This window comes from Branchiostoma lanceolatum, chromosome 15 (assembly GCF_035083965.1).
Source record: "Branchiostoma lanceolatum isolate klBraLanc5 chromosome 15, klBraLanc5.hap2, whole genome shotgun sequence".
Lineage (NCBI taxonomy): Eukaryota > Metazoa > Chordata > Leptocardii > Amphioxiformes > Branchiostomatidae > Branchiostoma > Branchiostoma lanceolatum.
This window is the reverse complement of record NC_089736.1, coordinates 5,605,588-5,621,971: the sequence shown is the minus strand read 5'-3', so window position 1 is coordinate 5,621,971 and position 16,384 is coordinate 5,605,588. Positions and strand designations below refer to the sequence as shown.

The window sequence follows — 16,384 nt, the reverse complement described above, 5'->3', positions numbered from 1 at the left end:
ATTAGCCATGAATGTCTTCCTTCAATCAACACAGGATTTTGTCTATATATGGTCATACTGCCCATCCCAGCTCCGCACAAGAAAAACAAAACAAACCTTTCGGCAAGAGCTCTTGTTTGTCTATGGTGTGGCCAAGGTTTTCATTCTAGATGCCCGTCAATGCAACCTTGAAATTTCACAGCGAGAATAATGTTAAAGAGAACTATTGTTTGTTCTTATATGCTTAAATGCATTTCAGTATAACAACATTTTAAACATGCCAAAACGTCTTGTGTATATTAAGGTAAACAATGTTGAAATTTCACAGCAAGAACAATGAAAAGAAGAATTACTATTAATTTTGTTCTTACATGCAACAATAGAGCAACATTTTGAACATGTAGTTACATCAGGGGTAAGGTATTTGTTTGTTTCTTTGTTCATTCATTTTGAATAACCACCTTTAGGCATAACACAACAGTTGTGTACAGTAGGTACAAGCTGCATAAGACCAGACTGTAAATTAAGCTTTGATCCACTCACACTGGGACAGATCCCTACTCTATTTGATAAGTGTGTTGGGATCTTTAGTTCCCTGGAAGCTTGCAATTGGCTCTCCTCTAAGGGGTAATACGGTGTTTCCACATTTAAATAAATATTCTCCATACTGGAAATATGGCTATTCTTGTAACACCTGCCACAAATATTTTCAGAATCCAAAAAGATTAAGCATGGTAATCTCCCTTGAGAAATATGAAAGCTGAAAAGGTTATGAATGTTTAATGACGTCTTCATTTTTCTGGTTGACATCATTTAATAAGATGATACATTTTTTTGTTTTATGTTTTATTTTTGTTGTTTTATTATAGCAAGTTAAAAATGCCAATGTTGTAATTTTTCTATTGTGAAGGTACAGACCATTATTAAAGAAGGGTGGGGGTGTTGGATAGGTGCATCTTTTTTACTTGACAGTTTAACAGCAAACCTTATCATCAAAATCAAGAAAAATAGTTATGAAATTCAAACACTTCCATAAAAAAACTCTCAAAATCATAACTCGTAAGTTTCAAAAGAAACGGTTCTCAAAATTAATGCGAAACAGTTTCTGTTTTTACATGACATTTTCTTTGGGTGGAAGACTCCTATCTGTTATCTGTAGGTTTATTATATATTATTCATGACAAGGGCTGTGGAAGCCATTACACAATAATTTCTGGGTCATACCTTTGTGGCAAGAACAATACCTCCAAAAGCCTACCTGACTGCAAAGGTATGTGAGAATTATGTGTTTGGTGGGAGGAATAGAAGAAGAATTTCTTGTGCTGCATTACTCATGATTCAGTTTAATGTGTGTGCATTAATCCGCCAGGATACATAAATCCGCCATTTTGAAAAACAGTGCGTTAGAGAGATCTCTAGTGCAGCACCCCCTTTGGAAATCTTTGAAATCTTTATTAGAGATACCACGGTCGCGGACTCTAAATGGTAGAGTCCGAATTAAAATGGTATTTACATTTCTAAAAACATGGGATACTGGTATTTACACATTGCTTCTAGGCGAGTATCAAAGACTTCTCTTGGTAAAGATCTCTCTTGTGCTTGAAGGAATTTCTTTTGTGGGCTGGATGGAATGATCTTATAATTTGACTCCTCAGACATCCTGATATGCAATAGAAATGTTTGTAACTTGATAATAGGAGTTTCAACCTCCTATACAAATGACTTGTACCGATACATAATTTGGTTACTGGGTGTGATACCTAGCGAAACAAATAGTCAAACCTGTACAAGTGACCACCTATACATAAGGACCACCTAGCCAACGTGACCACTCTTTGCTGCATGGTCCCTTAGATAATTTTCCCATCGACACAAACATTAAGATTAAGAATCCTGTCTATAGTTACCACCTGTCCACAAAGACCTGATTTTATGAATCCTGACTTTCAAGCTAATAACTAAGATGTAAAGTCACTTGAAGTCGAAAGTCACTTGAAGTCGAAAGATTTGAAGTCGAAAAATTCTTTTTGTCTTTCAAAGCAAATACTGTAACAGTATCCTGAAATTTACTGTAGCGGTTACTGTTGCTAAGAATTGCCTATTCTTACAAATCGTGATCTCTTCCCTGACATACATAATACATATTCATGCGACCAGTGTTTACAAGGTAGTGGTCAGTTTGACTCAGTATATCAGTCTCAGATGTCTTGACCTAACACAGGACACAGAAGGGATGTCAGAGGTCTGCACAGCGGCGTGTTTAGATAACATTGCATCAGTGTGTACACAGGTGCAAGTTAGTAAACAACAAAGACTCACAAAGGGATTCGCACAACTAAAGCTTGGAATTGCATACCAGCACCCGTCTTTCCATCATTTGACAGAAATTTGTTAGCCTGAGTACCAGCCTCCGTAGTGACCGCTGGCTAAAAACAATTGCTTGCTAACTCCATGGTTTTTTGAGCCAGCGGTCACCACAGAAGCTGGTACTCAGGCTAGAAATTTGTTGGATATGATGGAAATTTGTTTACACCATTCCATCAACCTTGACAGACAAAAATCCATGAGTATGAAAGATGTAAAAATGTCAAAAATTGAATAAATTGATAGAACTTTGTACAAGGTGACTCTTTGTACGATCTTTCCGTCAATGGAAATTAGGATGATGGAAAAAAATGTCAAGCTGGCTAGAACCCTGTTTCATACTATAGTACAGGTAAAAAGATACTGATTTGAAACCACTGGGCCTTGTAACAGGTTGTTCTTAAGACAGCTAGTAGCCAGAACCTTTCTACTATTGAGTATTTGATACAAGTTAGTCTGTTTCTTTCCTTGACACCTTAAGAAAGATTAGCAAGGTAGCAAACCTTTACTTATTCTGTCATACATGCAAACCAGCCATATTACACGTTATAACTTACCCTCTGCACATACAGTGTATAAAACAGTGTGGTAAGAATGCACATTAGAATGGTGGTGTAGACTAATTACTGAACAGGTGTAAATTCCGGGTCGGTTACGTAATGCATGTGCTTAAGGCCTAGCATGTTGTTGTTGTTTTGTTTTTTTGCTTAGTGGATCATAGGACAGCAAGTTTTCTTGTTTTTTCTGAAGCAGGACTTTTGGAGGTACGGTCAAACCAGTATATAAGTGACCACCTCTACATTAGGACTACCTGGCCAGTGTGACCACTTGTTTGTTGGTCCCTTAGATAATTTTTCCCATTGACGCAAGCATTAAGAATCCTGTCTATAGCGACCACCTGTCCACATAGACCAGATTTTATCGGTCCCCTGAGTGGTGTCCATGGGCAGTTTTGACCGTATACATGTACATGATAGGAAGTATAACTATAAGCTTCATTATGAAAATATTTGTTTTAGACTCCAACTTAAACTAAAACTTGCTGCTTCCCTGTATAGAAAAATTACTTGTTTTTTAATTTGAAAACTCAACTTTTTTATGGTCTTTAAGCTATTACTAGTAACATTACATTGTATCTTCAACGAGTTGCTTGACCCATATAGCCATGTCTCTTTCTTTTTCCCCCCTTGTTTGAAAATGGGAGATTCCGGTCTTAATTTGCATATTTCATCTGTGCATGTTTCAGGAGAGGACGGACGTTGAAAGATGGGCGACACTGTTATTCCGGCGGCCTTCAAGGGGGCGGGGCGGTCCGAGGGCCTCAAGATCTGGAGGATTGAGGTCAGTCTTAGCCTTCAACTTCTACCATGACATGTTTTTACCTTCGCAAGGAAGGTTATTTTTTTGATAACGTTTGTTTTTATGTGTGTGTGTGTGTGTGTGTGTGTGTGTATGTGTGTCTGGATGAACAGCATAACTCGAGAAGGTCCAGATGGATTGTATTGATATTTGGTATGTGGGTAGGTCTTGGTGATACCTGGAAATTATTACATTTTGGCCCCTCTAGCAGCTTGTTACGGGACTGCAGCAGAACTTCCTGTTTTGATTTTTTTTTCCTATAACAAAGTGCAGTTGAACATGTACTACATGTGCATGACCACTTCTACATAAGGACCACCTGGCCAATGAGACCACCTTTTGCTGGTCCCTTAGATAATTTTCCCATTGACACAAGCATTAAGAATTCTGTACATGGTGACCACCTGTCCACATAGACCAGATTTATCGGTCCCCTGAGTGGTCATCTTGAGCAGTTTTGACTATATTTTGTCTGTAGATTATTGTATTAAGAACTGTGTGTAAATTTTATCAGCACCATTTCTTTCTAATGTGTGGACTGATTTTCTGACCAAGATAGTTTCATGTTGCTTCACGATGTTACGGTACCTTAATGCACGCAGGTCATTTCCATCTCCGATACAAATCGCATTAGTAATCAGATTGTCTTCACACATTTTCCACAGTAATCTGTCACCAGACCACTTTAACCTCATTACTGAAGAAATTAGAGTGTGTTTCACCCCCTTTTAAATGGTTTTTGGGTCCCTATCATTTGAAATGGTTGTTTTTGTTGGATTTGACAGAGTTTTTATGGTGAAATAAACCTGTGCTGATCTAATTTAATTAAGGGCCAAAATTTGCCAGCAAATGCAAGATGCTTCCTGTATTTGTCAAAAGCTCTGTCTCAGAAATATTATCTCTTAAAGCCAATGTTAATTCATTTTTTCAAATTAGTCAAAAGGCCTTTGTTTTTCTAACTGTTGTTTTTGGCAAAGCTTCAGGAGCGAGCCTAATGGTGTATGTGATTGTTGATTGTTTTTTCCAGAAATTGGAACCAAAAGAAATTCCAGCAGCCACCTATGGACAGTTCTTCACAGGAGATGCATACATTATGCTCAAGGTAGGCGACAGTCCATTTTGTTGTCCAGATTTAGTGACTCTTTGCTATGGGTAGCATGCGTAGTCCAGTGGTTAGCGATATCTTGCCTCTGGAACTAAAAACCCTGGATTCGATCCCGGCTGTGTCAGTCTCACCTGACATGCACGCTGCCGGAAAGGGTCGCAGTCCTAAGGATGGGACGTTAAGCCGTGGTCCACTGTTCATTGTGCTTGTCGAAAAGAGCTAGGGGAATTTCCCTGGTACAATGAACCTGTAAATACTGTATAGCGTCTGTCTTCCTGTCACGACCAGTGGAAGATTAGCTCATCTGTTCATTGAGTTCATTTGAGGTAAACTGATTCGAGATCACTTTCCTTTCCTTTTTTTTTGTTACCTCTTGAAGGAGGTATTGTTTTTTATTAAAGCTTATTTATGAGCTAACCGCATTATCTTGTTACTTCTGTGAAAATGGGTGGTTTGTTTTTCGGTGTGTGTATTTGAATGTCCTGATGTGTGTTCATAGTTTTTCAATATGATTGCAGAGTGGTAGGGTGTGAGGCAGAAATCTGGTGTATCTGGAGACTTGCAGGATTGAAAGGCCAGTTTGGCCCTGGACCAAAGTTCTTGCCACAGGCTTGGCCCGGTTCCAAAGTTCTGCATTGCAGCAGGATAATGCATAGACAGAATAAGGAAGAAATTCACAATAATAGAATCACAAAAACTCACGGAGGTATGAGCTCTTTGATTTCGTGTTCTTTTTTTGTACCTACAGAGCAGAAAATCTGGGAGCAGCCTGTCTCATGATCTCTTCTTCTGGCTGGGCAAGGAGTGTTCACAGGTAAGATAAAGATTTTTTTTGAAAACTTCCATTTTTAGTAGTCAAAAACAGTTTCAATAATGATATTGTTTAGAGTTGCATTTTTGCGATAATTTTCTTTTCATGGCATATCACCCGCTGAACCTATCATAGGCCTTGAAACTATTATGCACCATTTTTATATACCATGAATGATGTATATATTGTAATAATTGACCTTTGACTTGTCTCCAGGATGAGGCTGGTGCTGCGGCCATGTTGACGGTTGCCCTTGACGACAGCCTGGGCGGGACACCCATCCAGCATCGGGAGGTACAGGGCCATGAGTCCAGCGCCTTTACCGGCTGCTTCAAGAAGGGAGTCACGTACGTTAAGGGGCAGCGCTCCAAATACATATATATTCATCTGTAGTACAGCCAGTAGGTACACATCTGAGTAATGAGGCTGTTGTAGTGCCTTCATCTGTACTACAGCCAATAGGTACCCATCTGAGTAATGAGGCTGTTGTAGTGGCTTCATCTGAAGTAAAGCCGGTAGGTACCCATCTGAGTAATGAGGCTGTTGTAGTGCCTTTTTAACGTGCTCGAGCATTTTCTATCTTTTGACCTGGACATGCTATGGTCTTGTTCAGTTTGCAATATACATATCATTTTCATTAAGGTTGTCTTTTTTGTTCCAGTTACAAACAAGGAGGAGTTGCCTCTGGCTTCAAACACGTGGAGACAAATGTCAGCAATGTTAGACGACTGCTGCACCTGAAGGGCAAGCGCAATGTCAGGGCCACTGAGGTGGGTAATCAGGACCTTCTCTGGTCAGGTCAGAGGTGAAAGGTCATGACAGCTGGCACTGGTCATGGGTAGTGAAGAGAGTGGAAAAAATTATGATAAGACATAGAAGTTTGCCCTGTTAAATAATGAGAAGATTTGTGTACACCAAAAAATTGTAGTTAACAATTAAATGTAAATAAAATGATTAGAACTTTTTGGCAACATTCTCAGGGGAGAGCCTTTTTCAATAGTACAGTTTTCTGTGTGAATTGCAAGTATTGCACATGCTTTTTTTTTTGCTGCATTGCAGGTAGGTGTCTCATTTGTGGAATCACGAATATACAATTGTTAAAAGTTAAACTGAGTAGGTTAGAATCAATTGTCACCTACATGTCGACCTACATTTGCATATTTGTGATTCCACAGATGAGACACCGACTCCATTTATACATAGATTTGTTTTGTTGAAGATTTTTTTGTTTGTAATTCCGGAAAACTTTGTTGTTGTTTTCAGGTTCCCATGGAATGGAAGAGCTTCAACGAGGGAGACAGTTTCATCCTGGACATCGGGAACGCCTTATTTGTCTGGAATGGAGCCAAGAGCAACTTCAACGAGAGGCGAGCGGTAAGATGGCCTCCCAGTCTGGCTTTTTTTGTGGATCTGCCATTTTGGAAGGCCGCATTATCATCAGGACAGCATTCCTCACCTCCCTTTGACAAGTTGTTAACTCAATTGTGAAATCCTGACTGAAAAACTTGGCTCTAAACATTTGGGTTGGTGGAAAGAACAGTACAGTACAAAAGCGGAAAATGTGGTCCAGTCTGGTCAGAGGGTAAAAAAGACGGCAGAAAGCTGTTGAATTTCAACAATCTCGCACCCCACTGATGTGTTCCCGTAGATCCCAACATGAAGTGCACTGATTGGCTATATGGGACTCTTTATGCAAATGTCCTTGTTTATGCCAATTCAGTAAGATTGGTGATGTTTTATGCAACCACACACAAAAAAAGTTGTTCCTTCATTTGACAGCTTTCATCACCTCCTGACCAAACTGAACTACATTTTTCACTGTCTGTTTTGGGCCGCTCTTTCCACCAACCCCTAAACATTCCTGCTTGCAAGAGTCTCTTGTCAAAGGATGGGGAGAAATGCTGTACGACAGAATGTGACTGGAGAAACGATACGTCCACAAAAAAACTGGTGAAGGAAGCCTTGGTTACGGTGACGCCACCTGAAAAGAGATGTCCCTCTTATGCAACAATGTTGCTGCTGCCCCCCTCCCCACTTGCAGTGATGTGCAGTGTGATCATGTTTCTAAACATGCTTTTATACGCATCATAGTATTTATCAATACATCCACCAGTAATCAATGATTTTGCTATCTAATTCTAAGCCTGTTTTTTCACCTGCTGTTTGAATTCTTTGCTTTTGTAAAAAAACATTTGCACATTTAGATATTTTAATTAATCACGCTTCAAATGTGGCTTTTAGATAATTTTAGATCTAGATAAAAAGTTTTTAGAAGTAACAACTGCAACTAACCTCACTTGCTTTATAATAGCAACATCTTTGCTTCATTAGACAAAAACATGCACCATATATTAATAACTCACAGTAGAGCTTAAACTGAAATTTGCTGCACAAATATCAATTCCTGGGTTCGTATGGTCAAATCGTAAGAAATATCAATTAAAATGGTCACAGCTTGATAGATTTCAAGAAATTGTAGGATATATGAGATTATGATTTTAAAAATGATTTTGTAGACTTAAAAGTTTCAACTGAAGAATTTACGAAATAGAAGATTTTGAAAACTGACTGTACGAACCCATATTTGCTTGAATTGCTCCAACCAAAGTGTTAACATTGGTGCTAGAGGGACCTCTCTATCGGAGCAAAGTTCTGAAGGAATTTCAACTGTCTGAAATATCATAACCGAAGGAAAGAGAACTTTAATGTTTACATAATGAGGTCCCCATCATACCAGAACTTCATATGGAAGATTAAAATCTCTCACAAAAGAGGATATGGAATTAGCAACACAACAGTCAATAGCATAAATCTATGGGAGGATTACATTTGTATCTATTAGGCTGACTGGAATTTTTTTCTGTGCATTTCAGAATTTTGTCACTTTTAATATAGTATGACTTTGCCTTTTTGGAAACACTCCCTTCATGAACTTCAAGCTTTTCCAGTCAACCTGAAAGTTTTCACATAGACAAGCTTGTAAGAAAAGAAATTAGGGTTGCAATATGATCACAATCAAACATTTATAAGCAAACATAAACAAATCAGACAATAAACATGTCTGTCTTCTTGACACAATTTGCTTGCATTTTGCTGTGGCAATTGCTTGTAAGCCTGTTCACAGATGATTTAAACTGCAAATGCAAGGTTCATTTTCTGTAATATATCAAAGTGGAAGGCCCCTGAGACATAAACGAAATACATACAGACATGTATCAAGCATTGTCTAGACAAGAACTGTTTACAAGTTAGGGGCCTTCACCTTTGACATATTACCCACAATGCATCTCCCTGCTCGTGAGCAGTTTATACCATGAACAAGCTTATTGGCTCTGCTGGCATAAAATCGGCTCCCACATAAGATGGCTGAGCAAAAATGTGCTTTATTTGTGTCTGTGTTATTTTTCTTCAGTTTCCTTTTGCTATGTACAGCTACAAAATTGTCACACAACTCAGAACAAAACAAATATCAAAACAGGAAAAGGTTTTTTCGACAATTTCTTAAAGTTTGTGTTTTACAGTTTCTAAGTGTTGTTGAATTCTTTGCCCTATTTTCTATCTTTCTATTGATTCAAAATTTCAAAAGTTTTCACCACACTTCGAGTCTTTAGTTCTTCATGACAGTTAGGTTTCCTTCTCATCTTTGCTTTTGTGGTATTGCCTTGTGTTTTATCGCAAGACTCTCGTTAAAGTTACTAGTGGATTTTTTTCTGAACAAACGCTGTCTCCGGTAGGTTTCCTTTTATTTCTCTATGTTCACCTTGGTGCAAAAGGTATGTGCACTGTTGTGTGTTTGTTTGTTTTTGTTGTTGTTTATTTTCTCATCTGTTCTCACAGTTGTTGTTTTTTAGGTTTTATTTATCCGTGAAATAGCTCACTCATCACTACATGTGTTGTTGTTGTTGTTGTTGTTATTTGTGTTGTCTTTCTAACTTGCTCATGTGACTTTATCTGAGTAGATTTCACACACGTACCCATCTGAATTTGTGAAAAGTTTTGATATGTTTTGAACACGTTTTGCACTCACCTATCTCACAAGAACTAACATATCTCACAAATCTGTTATAACATTGCGATACTTCATTCAATCCCCCACAACCCAACACCTCAGGTAAACTACTGTTTCCCCATTTTGTAGAAAATTTTTCCCACCTTTAGAATGTCAGTCTCAGCCCAAGCAAAGTTTACAAATATCCTAAATTTCTTTTGTATCATGTTTAATCGTTTGTATCCAGCAAAAAGCGTGGGGTCGTGTGGCAGGATTTTCGACTCAGAAACAAGGGGTTCCGGGTTCGAATCCCCTGCTGCGACTGATCTTGTGCCCTTGGGAAAAAAGGCACTTAACACGATTTTCCCCACTCCACCCAAGTGTAAAAATCGGGTACATATGTGTGTGGGTCACGACATCAGCAATAGCTGCCTGTGTCCCACGTGTATTGCACTGTTGCAATTCCAATCCAAATGTAAACAGCACTTTTGAAAATGTCAACTCTTGCAGTTTTGCATTGAAAAATGTACAGTGCAGTTTGGCTGTCTGAAATCAGTAAACGCTTGGACTAAGACTGACTACAACACAGTAGAACAACTTGGACTGCACTGCTTCAAAGAGCTGCTAGGTGGCGTTAATGCACCATACAGAGGCTTGCTACAACACTTGATTAGCAACAGCCAACTTCTAATTGCCAGTTTTATGGTTCAGATTATTGCTTTGCACAGCTTGATATTGCACTACAAGTAGCTTAAACTACAAATGTAGCTGCCCATGTAAAATAATTCTTCAATTTCTTTTCCTTCATCTGTTTTCTTAAAGGTTTTGATAAACTTTTGATTTTAACCATGAAAGAAATTCAAAGCGTTTTAAAAATCATATTCAACTCCCTCAAATTAATGGCTGGTTGTTAAATTTAGAGCGTGCATTTAGTTTTGAAGCAGATGTAGTGGCATAAGGTTATAATTTGTAATTATTATGCTTCACGGTTGTTCTTTCATTAAAAACTTCCACCTAAACTCAATACCTTCCTCATTATGAAGATCGCTTTCTTCCCGTGTCTAGGCCATCATGTTCGCCACGAGCGTGCGCGACAACGAGCGCGGCGGACGGGCCAAGGTGGCCGTGGTTGACCCCAGTGACCCCACGCCACCCGCGATGGAGAAGGTTCTGGGCGAGAAGCCCTCGAAGCTCGCCGATGCGATTCCCGACAACGACGTAAAGGTGGCTCGCGAGGACCAGCAGAACACCAAGCTATACCAGTAAGTTACCGTAGATCTTGAAATGTTTGCGGTGGTTTATTTTTTACAGTGACCAGTCCCCCACGAATTTGGTACTCTGCAAATATCCAATGTATTAAAACTGAACAGAATTGTTTCAATTGACTCAAACCTCTTTTTCCCTCCTACTGCAAAATTGAGTCCTTGTTAATGTAGCCTTTTTGGAGCCAAATTTCTATCGGTTTCTGGGTTAGGCAGCAAGAAGAAGGTTAAATTTCTAGAGGATCGTTGTTTTCAAATTTTCACAAATCTATTCTTTGTCAACAAGCTATTAAAAATGTTGTGGGCTATATTTGCAGTATCACAATGCGTATTAATCAATAAGTACAAAAGGTGCTGGAGAAAGAAAAAAAATTGACATAACTTCTGAATATTCTATTTCAATAGCTATAGCAGAAAGATACTGTCATCTAATAGAATGAAGAGTACTTTACAGTTCGAAATGAGATATTCCTTTCTGAATTTTGGTTTAAGTGGTTTTAGGTATAATTGGTTACCACCATACTTAACTGATGTAGAGCAGTTTTAACCGACCTTTAAGAGAAATCAAGTTAGTCCTTCTGACTAATGGAATTCTTTTGAGAATACTTTAAAGCTGTTTCTATAGGGTTCCTCAGATAATAGTATATTCTGAGCGAATTGATATCAAGAGGTATAGAGTATTATAGAGAGAGTTCAGTTTTGATGGAAAAGTTTTCAGTGCACTAGTAACTGTTAAAACTCTTGACAAAGAGAAATTGTGTTTCTCAAAATGTGGAATGTTACTGTATCTTAATTTTTATTGATTTCTGTTTTAACCAAACACCATATTTTTCTTTCATCCGTGGTCAATGTTTTAGTGCACAGTAAGTGGGAGTGGTGGTGTTTATGGCATGGTAGTAATTTTGCATCATGTAGTATTGGGCTGCTTTCTACATTGGGGTGTTCCTAGATTTTTTCTAAGATTTGCTTCAAAATAAACCTTTAGAAAAATGCATTGGAAAAAAACACATTTTCCTTTTATTGGCTATGCTTGTTTCTTAAAGTTTAAAATTCTGAAGTGATATGATTGTTGGAGAAAGCCTTTGTCTGCAGGTGAAAGAAAGCATATTTTGCTGCTTTAGTAGATGCTTCTTAGCATGAGCTTGAGCACTTTATAGTTACACACTTTTTCCACTAGAGACTACTAACCGCTGAGTGACCAAACATTTGACAGATCGCTCAAGGAATTTCATAAATAAAGAAAATCTTTTTATGTTTTGTTTGTTTTGTTGTCTTTTAATTCATACTTTTACATCATGCATCTTATTCCGATTGTAAAATCAAGGGTCACACAAATTCGATTTTGGTTGCTTAACAGTCGCTCAGTGATTAGAATCTAGTGGAAAGGGATCCCCCTTTATTTAGTCTTAGTACTTTTTTGTGTGCTGTGATATCTTTCGTTTTAGTAATTTTTTTCTGTAGTTCCAGTTTTGTGTTGATTTCTTGTTTTGTTGAAAATGAAATAAAAAGTATTACAGTCAAATCTGGTCAGGTAGCCACCTGGCACAGGCAACCACCTTTTAAAGTCACAAGCCACAGTAAAACAATCCTGTCCATTTTTACAAAAATATTATGTAGATATCCTGTTTTGTTGAAAATGAAATAAAAAGTATTACAGTCAAACCTGGTCAGGCAGCCACCTGGCGCAGGCAACCACCTCCAGTCACAAGCCACATTAAAATGGTCCCCTCCATTTTTACATATTTCAACCCCATATTTCCTCAGTCCCTTGAGTGGTTGCTGAATCCAGGTTTGACTGTATTAGTAAGAAGCCATAATATAGATAGCATCAAGTGCATAGAGCCTAGATGCCCTGCCTGTGCCTTAACCCTAAATTTGTTCCTCAACCCCCCCCCCCTCACCCCCGCGCCCCACCCTACATCACCCCCTTCTCTCCCATCTTCTCTTCCAGTGTGTCTGACGCTAGCGGTCAGCTGGTCATGTCAGAAGTGGCCAATCGTCCGTTGACACAGGATCTTCTGAAGACCGAGGTAACTTCGCGCAACATTTCATTCACCAATAAAAAAGCTGCTTGCTGATGTTGTGAAAAATCATTATCGCAGAATTTTCTCTTTTGGCCTTGAGTTTTTCAGGTGATAAGCTGGTTCACGGGTTAAACTGCGCATGAGCAGCAAGTTGCATTGTAGGTAATATGTCAAAGATGAAGGCCCCAAATTTGTGAACAGTTCTTGTGTAGACCATGCTTGAAACATGGTTGTTTATGTCTCAGGGGCCTTCAACTTTGACATATTCCCCACAATGCAGCTCGCATATGCAATTTAATCCGTGAATCGGCTTATTCTTTAGAACATTTGCTATGGTTTTGGTCAAAAGGTCAAAATTATGATTTTTTCCTATGTTTTAAAAGCATGGCATCTGCAGGCAGGTTTTGGCTGGATTGTTTGATATATACTTTCTGCAGCTGTTTCTTTCTTCTTACTGTCTGCTCCTCTCTCTGCCCTTCCCTCCTTCTGTCGCTTCAGCCTGTCTGACACATACGCTCACCTGGTGGTGTCAGAGGTCGCCACTCCGCCCCTCTCACGAGACATGCTCAACTCACAGGTCAGTCGCTGCAAAAAAGTCTTGTTTGCTTGTTTGTTCGTTTGTTACAAGTTATCACAAACAAATTTTCTTTGCTTTGCTTTTTCTGTGTTCAAGTCTGTATTTCTTGATTTTCGGTGATGTTTGTGTGTTTTCGATAATTTTGTCGCAATCTACGGCATTTATTTTCTCATTTTGCACCAGGTCCTGCTTTTTCTAGTTTGTATGGTCGAAAACTTTTATTTTGGAAACGGACCAAACTTGATGCGCGTGTGTATGTCATCCATATAATCGAATCATCATGACTGTATCACAAATTGCGCTTTTTCTGTGTTCAAGTCTGTATTTCTCCATTTTCGGTAATATTTGTGCTTTCTTTTAGTTTTGCTGATCTGAAATCTAAAACTAGCCTTTAAACATTCTTGTCATCTTCTATTCCTGTCTGCTTCTTAAATTCCTTTAGATATTTCTTACTATCTAACGATTAATAGGGATGCGTCAGTGCCTGGTCATATGGCTTTCTGTGACTTCCTCTAACTCTATTTTCTGTTCAAAACTAGCAACTGAAGGCAGCTTTCATTACCATTGTTTAAGGCCAGAATGAACTTATTGCCATTTAACATTTGGATTCTTCAGGTTACTAACACTCGTTCTGACTGTGTCTTGTTGTTTTCTGATCTCTCTGGTTGATCGCATGTCTTTAACCTTCTCCCTGCTGCCTAACTCTGTAACCAATAGGGAATTGGGTGCCAAATGGCTACTTCAGCGTGCTAAAGGCTAAGATTGCTTAATAAAAAGACTCTTTTTACACAACCAAGGGATTTATTCAACCGACGTTTCGGTGACCCTCTGCATCTCATTAATATGTATAAGCAGCAACACCAGTGCTGCATTGCTATGTGAATCAGTAAGAATTGCCTTGAAGAAGGTGACAGATGGTCACCGAAACGTCGGTTGAATAAATCCCTTGGTTGTGTAAAAAGAGTCTTTTCATTCAGTGACCTACCAACGTGATGAAACTATTCACGGGGTTAAGATTGCTTGTTGTTGTTTTCTCCTTCAGGACTGCTACATCCTGGACCAGGCAGGACAGCGCATCTTCGTGTGGAAGGGGAAGGGAGCCACGCGGCAGGAGAGGGCTGCAAGCATGAGTAACGCTCTGGTCAGTTGGGTTTTCTTATTTGTCATGATTTACGATGATGATGATGTGAAGGATGCTGTGACCACGATGATGATGATGGTGGTGATAATGTGGAGATGACGGGAATGATACTGTGATGATGATGCAATGGTGATGCAATGATGTGGTGATTGTGAAGCTGTGACAATGTTATGATCATGATAGAGATGATGATGTGGTGATGATGATGGTGATCATGCTGTGATGATGATGAAAATATGATGGTGATGAAAATGTGATGATGATGGTGGTGGTGATGATATGACGATGGTGATAGTGATGATGCTGTGATGGCAGTAATGATGATGATACGATGATGGTGATGATAATGGTGATAATGCTGTGGTGATGATGATGTGATGATGCTGTGATAATGATGATCATGATGATGCAATGATGATGGTGATGATGGTGAATATGTGATGATGATATGATGGTGATAAAACATTGTTCTTTTTCTACCCCCAGGGTTTCATCAAGGCGAAGGGCTACCCCAACCACACCTGCATCGAGACAGTGAACGAGAACGCGGAGAGCTCGCTCTTCAAGCAGATGTTCCAGAGCTGGAAGGTCAAAGGTCAAACCATGGGCATGGGAAAGAGTCACTCCATGGGGAGGATAGGTAGGACAAGATTTTTCTTCTTTTTTTTTACATTTGATGTTTCTTATTTTCTTTTGGTTCAGTTATTGGACTGATGCTGTTCAGTTACTGTAAATGCAGAAATGTTTGCAGTGGTTTTAATTTTCGCGGTAAGCTCTTCTCCAGGAGCTTAAAACCACCACAAAGTTGTGTTTGCCCTCCTACCGTCTTGTCTACTATTGTCTCAAACGCAAACTTGAAACCACCGCCAACACTCCATTTTCTCCCTACCGCAAAATTAAAACCACGCGAACTTAGAATGTATTTACAGTAGACACCTTATTAGACATACCTATGGAACAGCCTTGAATTTTGCATCTTTTTCATTTTTGTTGGCACTTTGCATGGAAAGATTACAGTGTTTAGGAACAAATATGTTAGAAATACACACTGATTATAGTACAGTGTACTGCAATGATAATACATGATGTGTTTGCAACCATGTGTCAGCGTTACGAGCTGTTGTATTCGTGTTGTGTGCTGTGTGCTGCTAGCTTCATCTGCTAGTTAACCATAATTTCATCAATACTTTTAAGGTGTATAGTAGACAGAATATGTATTACACACATACAGTCAAACCTGTACAAGACCACCTCTACATAAGAACCACCTGTAGCCAATGTGACCACTTTTTGGTGGTCCGTTGGATAATTTTTCCCACTGACACAAGCATTAGGAATCCTGTCTATAGTGACCACCTGTCCACATAGACCAGCTTTTATGGGTCCCCTGAGTGGTCTTCTTGGGCAGTTTTGACTGTACTAATATTAAGTCTTGAAGTAGAAAATAGATACATTTATTAAGAGAAAGATTTGTAAAAGTGGCACAACTTCGTAAAAAAACTTTGTATATGATAATGAGTGATTTTCACGAATGCCGTGCATGTTACAACTTTGCTCTTGATTGTTCGTAATACCATTATCACAATAACATTAACCATGCTTCCACCAACAATGCATTATAAGAGTGTTTCTTTATTTTCTATCATAGATTTCATCATATTATTTCATCTATTTCGGGGTAGTTTGGTTTGATTGATTGATTAATGGATTTATCAAGTAACATCATTATATGAGGGTTTGCATACTAGGGCCAAAATCTTGTTTTTTTACCAAA

At 38.8% G+C, this 16,384-nt stretch overlaps 1 protein-coding gene across 3 annotated transcripts in view; it reads left to right on the top strand.

Moving 5' to 3' along the window:
* The window catches only part of LOC136420396 (advillin-like), a 40,766-nt gene that overhangs the window by 7,003 nt on the left and 17,379 nt on the right, over positions 1 to 16,384 (top strand). For all 3 annotated transcript variants that reach the window (XM_066407286.1, XM_066407287.1, XM_066407288.1), the window contains exons 2-11: positions 3,590 to 3,684; positions 4,730 to 4,804; positions 5,556 to 5,621; positions 5,835 to 5,965; positions 6,280 to 6,388; positions 6,882 to 6,992; positions 10,672 to 10,868; positions 12,820 to 12,898; positions 14,512 to 14,610; positions 15,097 to 15,250. In XM_066407286.1, the coding sequence (XP_066263383.1) occupies positions 3,610 to 3,684; positions 4,730 to 4,804; positions 5,556 to 5,621; positions 5,835 to 5,965; positions 6,280 to 6,388; positions 6,882 to 6,992; positions 10,672 to 10,868; positions 12,820 to 12,898; positions 14,512 to 14,610; positions 15,097 to 15,250 (1,096 nt within the window). In that variant the 5' untranslated portion in view covers positions 3,590 to 3,609. The remainder of the gene's footprint in view (positions 1 to 3,589; positions 3,685 to 4,729; positions 4,805 to 5,555; positions 5,622 to 5,834; positions 5,966 to 6,279; positions 6,389 to 6,881; positions 6,993 to 10,671; positions 10,869 to 12,819; positions 12,899 to 14,511; positions 14,611 to 15,096; positions 15,251 to 16,384) is intronic.